Source organism: Primulina huaijiensis, unplaced genomic scaffold (assembly GCF_012295235.1).
Source record: "Primulina huaijiensis isolate GDHJ02 unplaced genomic scaffold, ASM1229523v2 scaffold37281, whole genome shotgun sequence".
Lineage (NCBI taxonomy): Eukaryota > Viridiplantae > Streptophyta > Magnoliopsida > Lamiales > Gesneriaceae > Primulina > Primulina huaijiensis.
The window spans coordinates 445,027-458,893 of NW_027358705.1; the positions used below are offsets into that span (position 1 = coordinate 445,027).

At 34.9% G+C, this 13,867-nt stretch overlaps 2 protein-coding genes across 2 annotated transcripts; both read left to right on the forward strand.

Moving 5' to 3' along the window:
• The first annotated feature begins 418 nt into the window (after positions 1 to 418).
• Positions 419 to 6,066, forward strand: LOC140968525 (uncharacterized). Its single transcript, XM_073429520.1, has 7 exons — positions 419 to 800; positions 3,070 to 3,174; positions 3,323 to 3,493; positions 3,576 to 3,671; positions 3,771 to 3,917; positions 4,041 to 4,116; positions 4,230 to 6,066. Exons 1-7 carry the CDS (start codon positions 720 to 722, stop codon positions 5,867 to 5,869), a joined length of 2,316 nt encoding a protein of 771 aa, XP_073285621.1. The 5' UTR covers positions 419 to 719; the 3' UTR covers positions 5,870 to 6,066.
• Positions 6,067 to 10,772: 4,706 nt separating this feature from the next.
• LOC140968552 (thaumatin-like protein) lies at positions 10,773 to 11,508 on the forward strand. The gene has a single exon (XM_073429561.1). It carries the CDS (start codon positions 10,848 to 10,850, stop codon positions 11,505 to 11,507), a length of 660 nt encoding a protein of 219 aa, XP_073285662.1. The 5' UTR covers positions 10,773 to 10,847; the 3' UTR covers position 11,508.
• Positions 11,509 to 13,867: the final 2,359 nt, after the last annotated feature.

A 13,867-nucleotide genomic window follows, 5' to 3' on the forward strand; every position in this document is an offset into this window, starting at 1 on the left:
TGTGTTAGATTGAAACTTACACTTTAACTCAATCTCAAAAACTAGTTCAAAAAATAATATTGTCCGTATTCATAAATAAAACTATCAAGAACTATATCCAATTGATGTGGCTCATGCCAAAAATAACCATAGGAGTGTGAGATATTAATGTATGACCAAATTATGAATAATATAATACATATCGTTGTTTTAAGGGGAAGTTGGTGAAAAATCCCCAATCAAAATATTTCTTTGGGTTCACTCTCAACCTACAAAATTGTGGTACTATGTCATACAAAATGTGGTACACTTCATGTGGAAATATGGTACTAAAAAAATACCTAGAGACTGAATACAAAAAAAATCGACGACCGGTGACTGAAGTCCAATTTTCAGTTTAAACTCTCATATCCTGTTAAAATTTGATATTGACTTGACTAAACTGAAAACTACGGAAATTCTATGCGAACGACATGAGATTAGCCACCAGCAATACAGTTTCCCACTTTAAAGAAAATCTCTCACGCTCGCAGTATTTTCAGTTTTGAGGCATTGCAAGCATATTTGTCAACACGTGTATCCAAGAACGCTCTTGTCCAATTCACCAGACCTACCGCTTTTTCTATATTAATTCACCATATCTTCATTTCCTATGCAGCAAATCCTTGACCCAAATCCGCAAGTATTTATGGTGCAGCGTTCACACCGTAGCTGGTCATAAATCTTCTAATTCTGTCAAAATGGTTGCCGGGAAGTCGCCGGAATGGCTTCCTCCTGGCTTTACTGAGAAAATTAAAGTCAAGGATGGGAGGAAAATCAAGGTAAAAAATGTTGTTTTGTGTGTATTGTGTGTGTTTCTTCTTCTTTTTTTTTTTTTTTTTTTTTTTTTTTTTTTTTTTNACATTTAAGTCCAATTAATCACCCTTTATCGTGGGTCTGAGTTTGTGTGATCGTTCGGTGGCAGATTGGGAATTCAAAGGTTTGATCTTTACTCCCTGAATTACTTGTAGTTATAGCCGGTGCATTGAAAATTGGAAACAGTGGAAATGCTGATTTGGTGGAATTTGGTTGTTATCGAAGTGCTCTTCCATTACTTGAATTGGTAGAGTTACTGATTAATATAGAAAGATAAAAACCCTCATATATAGTTGCTGCATTTAGATACATACAGATATGTAAACAGAAGAATGGATATTGGATTTAATCAAATCTTTAAGTGGATTGGATCAAGAATCGGTTAGCCGTTAGCGGATAGAGGTGATAAAAAGGTTTGAGTTATCTTGTTCGAACGTGTCATTGATCTATGTTTTGACACTTATTGTTTTGTCATTTTGAATTTCCGGTGTTTGGGCGGGACGGAGCGGTTAGAGGTGATAAAAATGTTTGAGTTAATCTTGTTTGCACGTGTCGTTGATCTATGTTTCGACACTTATTGTCTTGTCATTTTGAACTTCCGTTGTTTGGCTGGACGGAGCAGGTAGAGTGATAAAAAAGTTTGAGCTATCTTTTGCATGTGTCGTTGATCTATGTATCGACACTTATTGTCTTCTCATTTTGAATTTCCGGTGTTTGGGCGGGACGGAGGGGGGAGAGGTGGTAAAAAGGTTTGAGTTATCTTGTTTGCTCACGTCGTGTCGTTAATCTATGTTTCGACACTTATTGTCTCGTCATTTTGAATTTCCGGTGTTTGGGCGGGACGGGGTGGTGATTGTTGGTTTAATTTTGGTTAACTTAAATCTTTGTCGTTTAGCAGCTTTGTGTCATAACAAGGTAGTGAATCGTGGTAATTGGCTTGGTGGAGTGTGCGCTTTTGGCTGACACTATAATATACCTTATTTGTAATTTATGTGAATGGTGGTTCTTAAATTTAATTGCTCTTATATATGATGAATTTCATTAATTTCGGAGCTTGTGTATTTGTTACCGTTAGAGAAGCCTTGAACTAAACAAAATATTGTCACGTGTTATGGCACTATTTACTATTATTTACATTTCTAATTTTGATTGTGCTGAGGATCTGATAAAGATTAGACATCGTTAAAAAGAAAAGTAACGGTTATTTATGCCTCATGGTTGACTTGGAAAGTATGCAATGTATCTCCAATTATAAACTTATTCTTTTCTTTCAACTAACACAAAGTCGAGGTCTGACTGATTCTTGATAGCTTTCAAACTACTTGAGTTGTTGATCTTTCTGATTCGAACTAGAATGGTAAAAGCTTGTACAAAGTTGCTGCATTTGGCTAAGTGTGATATATTAAGAAGCATGTGGATATATGGTTTTTTTAATCATTCGGTGGATTCACATTGGAATCAGATATAGGGTGGTCGTGTTAAAATCCTCGAGTTACAAGTGTTTGCACATGTTGCCAATCTAAGTTCTAAAATTCTTGTCGTTTCTTTTTAAATTTTGTTTAGGTCGCTGGTGGTTTAACTTCAATTGAAGTAGTCATTTATCGTTTGGGATCTAAGTATGTGTTTGCAATCAGTGCCAATCTTTTTACATTACGAATTAGAAGTATGCTTTACATTAACTAAAGCGCAGTCACTCAGAGCCTCATTCAACTAAGTTTTTAGGCTCCACGTATTGCATTGTTGTTGTTGTTCAAATGTTGCGATGCCACTATTACTTTGTTCTTTCCTTAAATTTTTATAGAACGAGAAGAATGTAAAATGAGGAAGATTTCAAATGCACACACAAAATTGGACACACCTTTGATGCTTTGTTATGTGCTGGGCTTGCTTGCCTTTATGAGAAATTCTCCAGGATTCTGGCCCCAAAAATCTTTGATATCTATAAAACTACTAGAATTGATGTAATTAAATCATGGAATAGAGGATATTTACTTCTATTGTTTTTTCTTTGCTGTTTCAGTTACACTCCCGCATGTAGAAGTGTAACTTAGAATGCATTATGGAAATTGGTATATTGTAACTTGATACCGCCTTCAATATAGTGAGGCTGGTATTGTACTTGGGGTTATCCTGCATCTCTATATTCTTCACTGCTTTAGGCTACAACAATCACGTCTTTCAGCATATTCTTGGGATACAATAACTTTGGATTTCTCACTGTATTTTGTAATGCAGGTGTATACCGATACATCAACCAGAAACAAATTTTATTCTAGGCCAGCTGTTATTCGATTCCTCGGAACTGAAAATCAGAGTGACACTCCCGCCAAAAAAATTAAGGTGTGCTGTTTTTTTCTAATTTTTGTGCTGAAAAATATATTTTCTTTGTCCTCCTGGCCAAAAACGGAATTTTGGATTTTGAGACTTATATGTTACATGTTCTTGAACTTCATATGATGCATTAAATCTTATGTGCTTTTCGTTTCAGCTTGAAGTCGAGGATGAGTCCTCTTTGAAGTCCGAAATTTCTCCACAAAGTCAGCTTGAAGTTGAGGATGAGCTTTCTTCAAAGTCTGTAATTTCTCCACAAAGGATGCCTATAGCTAGTTCAGGGTACAACTCTGAAAGGAAGAACAAGGGGAAGCATTCTTTCAAGATGGTTTGTTCTGTGTTGAGCTCAATTTACTAATCATAGTTTCCGTCAAAATGTTTCTACCACCTTACATTTTAAGGATGTCTAGGTTGCCTGTGAGAGTGAATCAGCTGACGGAATACCTCCAGGATGGATAGTAGAAATCAAGACAAGTAAATATGGAAATAAGATTAGAAATGATCGGGTATTTAATATTTTGATTTCTACTGCACTTTTACTTTTAGTAATGTTACTAGTTTTTCTTGTGTTGTATGATTAATGAGTTATTGGTTACTTTCTGAAGTACTACATAGATCCAAACAGTGGTTACATATTTTCTTCAAAAAAAGATGTTATTCGTTATCTGGCAAATGGAGATATCAGTAACTGCGCGACCAGGCCAAAGAAAATGGAGAGTGATGATCTCCAATTGATTAAGAATGAAATCCACGTGAGTTGGTTTGCACGATTTGCTCCTAAATACCACCAAACGACGATGATGATTCATACTTGGTATTAAGTTATTCTGTTTTTACATTTTATTTCTCTGAAAATGTTTATTTTCTGTTTATAGTCATCACATCAAGATTATAAGTTGTCCGATGACATTGAAACAGAACAACTTTTAGCTCCTGGGGAATCAGATTCAGGTACATACATTTATGTTCAGATCTACTATTTGTAAGACCGAAACAAGTTTTGATAATTGGCATGATGTAATTACATACTTTAGCTGTTCTGAAAAGTGATATACATGTTGTAGGTGGCGAAAGCTCGAGTTCAAAAAGCCTGGAAGCACCAGATGCTAAGATCTCTGAACCAACGCAAGATAATAGTGCTCGTAGTCTTCAAGACAATGAATCATGTGAAAATTCAAATGAGGATGCCGAAATGAAAATTGGCACGGTACCAGCTGAAGAAAATGAATCACGTGAAAGTTCAATGAAGGATGCTGAAAAGAAAATAGATGCTGAACTAACCAAAGAGGTGAAAGCAACTGATCAAGCAGTAGCTAAAACAGATTTAGATTCCCACCAAAATCTTCCTTCGAGTGGGATCGAAAAACAAGCAGATGAAGCTCCGGTGAGCTCAAGAAAATCCAAGAAAAGAAAGGGTATAATATTGCCATCAAGAGTGTCGAAAAGGCTTGCAGGGTGCAAAGCTGAGATTCGGTCCGACTTGGTTCCAAGCAAACAAGCACTTAGAGTTGCTGCTAAGAAATCCCCCAGCAGTGAAGTTAAAACATTACCGAGTTCTTCTTTTGAAACTGTAGCTGATATTCCTTTGTCTTCCTGTGTATCACCTTCGAAAGAGATTGCAACACTTCCAATTGTAGTCAATGAAACTCCTCAAGAAATTGAGCCAGTGAAAAATGTTGAAAACCCTCTAGTAGAAAAGGAGGCTATTCGAGTTGAGAAGCAAGCAGACGACAACACAAGATCACAAGAGTCGCAACTTTGTTTTAGATTTGGGAACTCTTGGCCTGATCCATGTCTAGAATTTGCATTCAAGACTCTTACAGAGGAAATACCTTATGAGGAAACACTCGCATTTTCAGGTTGCTTCAGAGAACTGTCCAGCATACCATGCAATCAATCGAATGAATTCTCCAAACCATTGGATTCTTATGTACCTGGTGTCTTTCAAAGTGAAATTCCAGCCCATTCAGAACCATTGAAGTATAAAGGGGTTCTTGATCTGTCTTGTGATAAAAATATCAGCTTCGGTATAAGTTCTCAACAATCTAGTTATGAGGCAAGGAACAATTATTGTGCAATCCTTCCAGTGAGTGAGACGGAGAAACTAACTGCTAAAGCCCCAGTGAGCTTAAGAAAATCCGAGAAAAGAGAGGATCTAAGTTTGGCCTCACAAACATTGGAAAAGCTTGCCTGGAGTGGTATTGCTACAACACATGAATTTGTAGGCGAGAAAACACTTCAACAAGTTGTGGCATTGGACAAAGTCAATAAACCTCTGTTCGAGAACCAGGCTATCCCAGATGATAAGCATAAACCAAAGGACAATGCAATAGCCGAACAATCGCAACTCTGCTATGAATTTGGGAGCTCTTGGTCCGATCCATGCCTAGATTTCGCATTCAAAACTCTTACCGGGGAAATTTCGGTTGAGGAAACTTTTGCATTTTCAGGGCGCTTTGGAAATCAGTCCGGGGTACCTTACAATCAAGCTAAAGATCCCATTAAACCGTCAGGATCTGTTGTACCAACCATTTTTCATAATGAGATTCCTCGCCATTCGGAACAATTGAAGAAAAACAATGAAGTTCATGTGTTGCCAGGAAATAATATAAGCTTCCCGGCTTATAGTGGCTTGAGTTCTCGACAATCGAGCTCGGATGCGAGGAACATGGAGTACCAGACAAAGGTTAGTCTTAGAAAGTAGAAACAAAAATCTTCTATATAGAATCGTCGTTAATGTTTCTTTCCCCAACTGAAATGTTTGTTAGTTTTGACTTGGTGACGAGCATTACCCGTCGCGTTTGTACTGACTTTTAAGCTGTGTCCGCAACAAATGTACTTATGGGATGCACTTTTATTTTCAGCATTCAAATGCATGAAAAGATTGTGCAGTTTTATGATCATCTGCTATTTCGTTTATTACCAGATTGATGAGTTTTCCAATTTGCTTAAATATGATGTGTTGTTAAGAGAAAATTCGTAATTCGAAGTTTTAACGGTCTACTCTTTCTTTTCTTTCCTTTTTTGAAATAATAAATCGGCAAGGGCACCCACTCTAACGCCCACTCACATGAGATATGAACGCCCTTGTGTCAGTTTATTTTTTTAAAAAAATTGCATACTAATAGCGACGGTTTTATAGAAATCGTCGCCGATTTGCTGACACGCGGGCCCCATGTGTTTTGAATTATTTTAATTATAACAAATTATATATAAAAACAAATTATTATTAATATAAAATAATAATAATTTAAATTTCTTAAAAAATTTGAAATTGAATTTATTTAATGTAAAATAAGAATAAGATGAATGAGTGGACAGCGGGACCTACAAATAATGAGTGTGAATGTTAAAATGAATGTGGGAGAATAGATGTGTTAATGTAATGTGTATGTGTCATGTGGACCCTACGATTTTTGATGAGGTGGTGAGTGTTGTGCTCTAAGTAGTTTTTTTTGGGATGAAATAAAAATAAAAGCAGTCCAAAAATACCTCATCTCTACTTTTGGGCTGATTGAGTTATTTTTTTCTCTATTAAAATAATACTTTTTTCCTCTACTTATTTTACCAAAATTTCACTTCTTATACCTATTTATTTTGTTGCTAGTATACATTTTTGTTTATGGTCTCAGTTATTTATATTTGTCAAGATAGTGTTTATAAAAATATAAATAATGAATCATAATTTTTCACACGTTTTATAATTACACACACACACACACACACAAACAAAACAATATTATTTTTTATGTCATTTGAACAATTATTATAAACCGGTTTTGAGTATTTCTTCTATACAGATACTTGAATCTGTTTTCTATGAAAACGATTTTTAACTGCTAGGCTAGACATACATTTCTTGATTTATTTTTTTAAAACATGAAAATCCATTTAAACACATTCAAACAGTAAGCAGCATCTTCTTCACGAGTTGTTCTCAAACTGATGAAGTAAATAAATATTCAGGACTTTTCATTTCTTTCTTTGAATAAACCATCCATTTCTTTCTTCCAGAGCCTGAGACAAACTAGCTAACTTTTTATATGATACAAACGACAATGCCAGCTTCTTTGGACTGTTTTTGCACTTGATCATATGTACATCTTCTAGCAAACTCCAGTGACTTTTTAGAGTATGCTGCTGGGAGACTTGCATATTGGATTCAACGTTTGGAAACCAGTTCAAATAATTTCGTTAACAAAACATTTCCCATAACCTTCATCACCACACAAGCAGCTCACATCTCTAAACCGATGGAAGCGCTCGGTGTCCCTTACCGAAATTTCCCTCCTATACGTCGTGGGCATGAATTTGATCGTATCGTGACAGCCCTTGCACATGCACAAGTTCTTCGTTACACAAATAGGCATCCCAGGGACACTATTTATGAGCCCGAATGCAGCAGCTAACCTCTCACTATGACCACAGAAAACCTCTGCTTTCGAAGCTTCAACTTCATTTGCATAACTTTCTTGTGGATCATCAAGACCAGCAGCTTTCATTTTGTGATAAAATCCATTCAACAGAGCCGTTATTTCGGTTATTTGAGGGTGAGAACCATCTTCACTGAGGAAAACGTGGATCTTTCCTTTAACTTCAATCCAACTGCAACCGGGATCAATTATCAGCCCCATTTCTCTCATCGTCTTCCTCAATTTTGCAACTTCATCCCACTTACCATTGTCAGAATACACATTACACAAGAGAATATAATATCCGACGTTCCACTTACCCATCCCAAAAATGTGCCTAGCAGCCACTTCTCCGATAAGAGTGTTTGCAACCATAACATGCTCTATAAGTCCGACCCGTTCAGCAAGCTCATGAAGCTTTATGCCAAAATCAAGAAAGCCCAAAGAAGCACAGGCTGACACTCGCAATAGTGATTTCATCAGGCATCACACCCTCTAGTTCCATCATTTTATAAGTTTCGATAGCTTTTCAGCCATCACATTGTTGCTATAACCTGAAATCATCGATGTCCAAGATAAAACATCCTTACACTCGTGATTTATAAAACGATTTATAAGTATTCATGTGAGTGTAAGGATGTTTACTCATTATATCCGTTCCAAATATGATGGTTGTTAATCCAGTCTATTTCACGTCACTCTCCCTTTTGACAAATTGTACATTGTAGTTAGTGCTCACGGATTTTTTACAATTCAGAGATTGTTGGTACAGAAGACTTATCCAATAATTCAACTTTGTAACTCTGATTATTCTAATTAATTCTTCAGATAATGTCTCTTCAGTTTAGCTCAACTATCTTTTAGTCCAGTTGGTCTTCAGTTGTCAATTCGATAAACTTAGATATTAGTTAAATTTTAAACGTATTTGTCTTACAAAACTTTCAGTTCAGCACATGTCCAGTTTAGCTCAGTTTGTTAACTCACCAAAACTTAATTGATCCTAGGGGTGCCGTACCGAACTACGGTACCGTATACCGTACCATAAATATCGGTATGGAAAAATTCCATACCGATATCGATACCAAATGTTCGATATACCGAATTTTCGATATGAAAATGTTCATACCGGATACCGTACCGACACTGAAAATTTTGTCGGTATACAGAAAAAATGTCGGTATACCGTATACCGAAAAAATGTCGGTATACCGAAAATATTTTCGGTATACCGACATTACCGATATTTTTTCGGTATGCCGAACTTAAATTTAAAAAAAATTATTTTCGGTATTTCCGAAATACCGAAAAAAATATATTTACTTACCGATACCGATACCGAAAATTTCGGTACGGTTTTTCGGTATTTTTTCGGTACGGTATTTCGGTATATTTTCCCAGCCCTAATTGATCCAACAATAATGAATAGTTATGATCTAATTGAGTATAAATCAGTCCATGAGTCAAATAATTAAATTACAAGACTCAAATAATTAAATTACAAAACTATAGAATCACAGAGATCAAAAACGAAATCAATAAAAAAAAAAAAAAAAAAAAAAAAANGAACACAAATAGACAAGAAAAATCACATTAAAAAAACTCAAGATATATAATAGATCCAATTTGAAAAATATAACTCACCTGAGTGGAGTAATTTAACGAAAAAAGTAAACTTTTTTAGGAATTAAGATTATTTTTTTACTTAAATAGATGAGGCGAAAAAGTAAAAAATAATAATAATAAATAAATAAATAAACTAACAATGTTTCAAATTTGCAACAAAAAACTAGGGTTTTTTTTTTAAAAAAAAAAAACTAATAATAATAAATAAAAAAAATTTTAAAAAAATTTTAAAGACCCCCACCAAAAAAGACTGTAGGCCGCCTAGGTGCTTCCCGGAGCGGGCACTGAACAACATATTATATATATACACGTATACAAATGAAATTCATAGTTTTCTTCTTCTTATTTTAAAAAACATAGTTTTCAAAGTATGCAGTCCTTGCTTTCCTTAATTTCCGAGCTTTGACTAGGATTATCTCATGCAATGATATCACGATAAAATTAAAATAATTAAAATGAGCTATACCCATCAATAAGTTTTATCTTCCATGGTTAATAATGATATCATATTTTCCAATTTTAATTTAATTTATTTTTCATATTGAAACAAAACTCTCTATCTATTGATCTTCAAGGGGAATTACCCGGTTCAATCTCAAATGTTTGAATCCTTTTTCGGTTTGGTCTCATATTTTTTTGTCTTCTCCCTTAGTCCTAAACGTTTCAAAACTTTTGGTCAAATTTTTGAAACGTTTACGTTTAGGATTTAATCTGGAATGCCGGAACATTGGGGATCGGTCGGGGAAATGACCCACATTTTTAGGACTAAACCTCAAGTCAAAATATGAAATTCAAAAGGCCTAAAAGATTCAGGTACCGAAGACAAACCCAGCCGCGCAGGAACTTGGTCTTTTCAAGTCATACCATACATTTTAATTTCTTAATAAATTTATTATTTTTCGCAATATATTATCCATTTTAACATATAACAAATTGTTGTTTTATAATATATTTGCAATTAATGATGTCCTCTAAAATTTTGGTATGTCTACGTACCTAATACTAATTTCCAATATCAGTTATTATCATACATACATAAAATTGTGCTTCAATTATTGCTAGTATTATTGAATGACCTCCTACAGTTTCTTGGCTCCCAAATGAACCAATATAATATAATATAATATAACCTACTTCAAAGTTTTAAATTTCACGAAAATTTAATCAAACATCTTTTTAAGAAAATTCAGAACCTATTTCCCAATTAAGAGTTGAAATTGTCAAAATATGAGCGTCGTTGATATTAGAGATGATGTGAGTTTGGGACGATGACCATCATTGATTTCAGTCACGGTCTTCGGCTGTTATCCATAGCTAGTTTGAGACGGGTTTTCAAAAACGGTGGCTGATGGCGACGGGGTGTAAATTCCCGACGTTGTTCATAACCGTAGCGAAACGAATATTTGCTACTTTCTTTTGTCAACCTACATGCATACGTCTCCCAAGATGTTCAACACTTTGACAAAACGACCAATCCGAGCCAGCCAGAATTGAGTCATGCATGTACGACTATAATTAGGAACTGTGTGTGTGTGTGTGTGTGTGTGTGTGTGTGTATATATACACGATAATTAATTGGGACTTTGTGTATAATCTAATAACCAAATTCCGAATACACATTCAGTTGTCTATCCTCTCTTTTCAAACATGATCAAATCCCTCCGATTTTTTCTCATCGTTCTTTTCTTCAACCACACCAATGCAATCACATTTAGCATAAAGAACAACTGTCCCTTCACCGTATGGGCTGCCGCAGTACCCGGTGGAGGCCAGCGGCTTGAAAACGACCAAACATGGGAAGTAAACGTTCCCGACCAAACGCTAGGCCGGATTTGGGCTCGAACCGGATGCTCCTTCAATGAGACCGGTAGAGGCAGATGCCAAACCGGTGACTGCAACGAGCTCCTAAAGTGCGAAAACTACGGTGAATCTCCCCACGCTGCTGTGAGATACAGACTCAACATATTCAACGACTTGGATTTCCTCGACGTATCTCTTATAAATGGCTTCAATGTACCAGTCAAGGCAACTCCCGACACCGGGCACTGCGGGAGGCCTATTCAATGCAGCGTAGATATCAATGAGTTTTGCCCCAAGCAGCTGCGGGTGCCGGGAGGGTGCAGCGATCCATGCAACGTGTTTAGGAAGGAAAAATACTGTTGTGGCTCGGGGCAGTGCGGGCCGACGAAGTATTCGAGGTTTTTTCAGAGCAAGTGCCCGAGAGCTTATACTTACCCTAAAGATGATCAGCCAGAGCTCTGTAGTTGCTCTGCAGGAACCAACTATACAGTCGTATTTTGCCCTTGAATATTGTTTACTGATCAACATTGTGTTTTGCTATTTTTTGTGAATCAAGCTTGGCGGATCTGTGCGTGGTTTAATTAATTGAGTGTGTTGTGCTTTTTCTCCAACGGATGATTATCACGTAAAACTAAATCCAACATACCGATGAATACCTAGCTCTGAGCGAGACACTGTAAAATAATGTCTTGCTTTACATGCAAATACAAAACAAAAATTCTGAAACTAAAGCGAAACATGTCAATTAAATCTTGGCCGAACGTTACTTGGGGTTTTTGGGATGGGATCATGAGAGAAATTGACGATGAAATTATAGCAAGTCGGATTTCTTATTAACTTATGTGCAAGGATATATCCAAACTGTTACAGGAAACCTAACAACTCAATATCATCAACATCAGAGCAGTCTCCAGAATATTGGAGGCCAGCTAATTTTTAGGGAAATGTCTTACACAAATTTTTATTATTAAATATAAAATATATTATATACGAATTGATGATCAAACGCACGTAATTATCACCAATATCCAATATGTTATATAAATTTATTAAATTATAAAAATGACGTATATAAACTAAAAAAGAACTCAATGAATTAAAATCATTAGGTCTAATTAATCTCACGAGTTAGATATGAATCTATGTATAATATATACAAAATAAGAATCATCAAAATAAGAAAAAGCGTAAATAATTGATATTTGTAACAAAACAAATATAACTTAACAAAATAAATACAAATTATAATTTAACTACTAGCGTATGCAATTGTTAGGATCGGTTGATTGGTTAGAAGGGAGTTAAATAAACAATCGCACTAATTTGTCTGAAATTTGGTTTGGTTAACAATTTTGAATTTTGTGATTCTCACCAAATCAAAGTATGTTGGCTAATCAGATAAATTTTGTGACGAATGAAGCTTGATTGACAAATTGAATATTAAAAAATGGCTAAGGAAGAAAATCAGTTGGGTTATCAAGAGTAGGCTGACTGAAATGTAAGTAATTGAAAGATGTTTCTGAATGTTCATAGATTTGAAAAACTCCTACGTCACCCTTCTTCCTTGTGACAAGATGTTCACTAGAAGATTTTGGAAATTACAACTTTTGTAACGACCCGATTCAATCAGACTTTATCACTACTTAACTGAAACTCCTAATTTAGTTTATTTATTTAAACAACACTTTACAGTACACTAACTGTCGGTTTAAAAGTAATTTGAAATGAAAGATATTAAGCACAAAGTGATTCATAATGATCTGAAATAATACTTAAGAGTATGCTAAGAAGTCTTGAAATCAGTTGAACTATTGAAAACTTGAATATTTTGACTTTATGCGATAATTCCAGATGGCCTAATTGATTTACAAGTTCCTATGTTTATAGACTTGGATCCAAAAGTCAGGAAAATCTAATATTATATATGTTCCAAATATGGTAGTCATTAATCAAGTCTTTTTCACGTCATTGTCCCTTCTGACAAATTGTACACCGTAGGTAGTGCTCACGGATTTTTGACAATTCAGATATTGTTCGTACGAAAGACTTTATCCATAATTCAGCTTTTTAACTCTGAATATTCTAACTAATTCTTCAGAGAATGTCTATTCAGTTCAACTATCTTTTAGTCCAGTTGGTCTTCAACTGTCAGTTCGGTAGACTTAGATATCAATTAAGCTTCAAACGGATTTGTCTTACAAAACTTTCAGTTTAGCTCATATCTAGTTTAACTCAGTTTGTTAAATCACCAAAACTTAATTGATCCAACAACAATGAATAGTTATGATCAAATTGAGTAAAAATCAGTCCATGAGTCAAATAAGTGAATTACAATACTATAGAATCACAAAGACCAAAAACCAAATGAATTAAAAAAAACAACAAACTCGAAACACAAATAGACAAGAAAAATCACATTAAAAAAATATATTTAAACACCCCAACCAAAAAAGACTCTAGACCGCCCAGGTGCTTCCCGGAGCCGGCACTGAACAACATATTATATGTATATATACGTATACAAATGAAATTCTTAGTTTTCTTCTTCTTATTTTTTTTTTACAAAAAAGAAAAAAATATAGTTTTCAAAGTATGCAGTCCTTGTTTTCCTTAATTTCCCGAGCTTTGACTGTCTATTTTTTTTAGATTTTCCCAGTAGAGGGTCGGTCTGACCAGGAAAAATCTAGAAAGTGGATTTTTTTTTAAAAAAAAAACATAATAATTAAAGAAAATAAAATTAATTGCAAAATAAAGTGATTTTCGACGCAAAACTTTGTTTCCAATGCCGCCATTCATATAGGACATTGCAAATTAATTAAAGTAGTATCCCTCAATCATATTGGAAGACGCTGCATTAATTATATATA

Bases quoted from the DNA above. Each gene is read 5' to 3' on its own strand.
- LOC140968525 (XM_073429520.1), top strand. From the start codon at position 720: ATGGTTGCCGGGAAGTCGCCGGAATGGCTTCCTCCTGGCTTTACTGAG. The intron at 3,672-3,770 runs GTATTTAATATT...TACTTTCTGAAG, and splicing joins ATAAGATTAGAAATGATCGG to TACTACATAGATCCAAACAG. The intron at 3,918-4,040 runs GTGAGTTGGTTT...TTCTGTTTATAG, and splicing joins TGATTAAGAATGAAATCCAC to TCATCACATCAAGATTATAA.
- LOC140968552 (XM_073429561.1), top strand. From the start codon at position 10,848: ATGATCAAATCCCTCCGATTTTTTCTCATCGTTCTTTTCTTCAACCAC.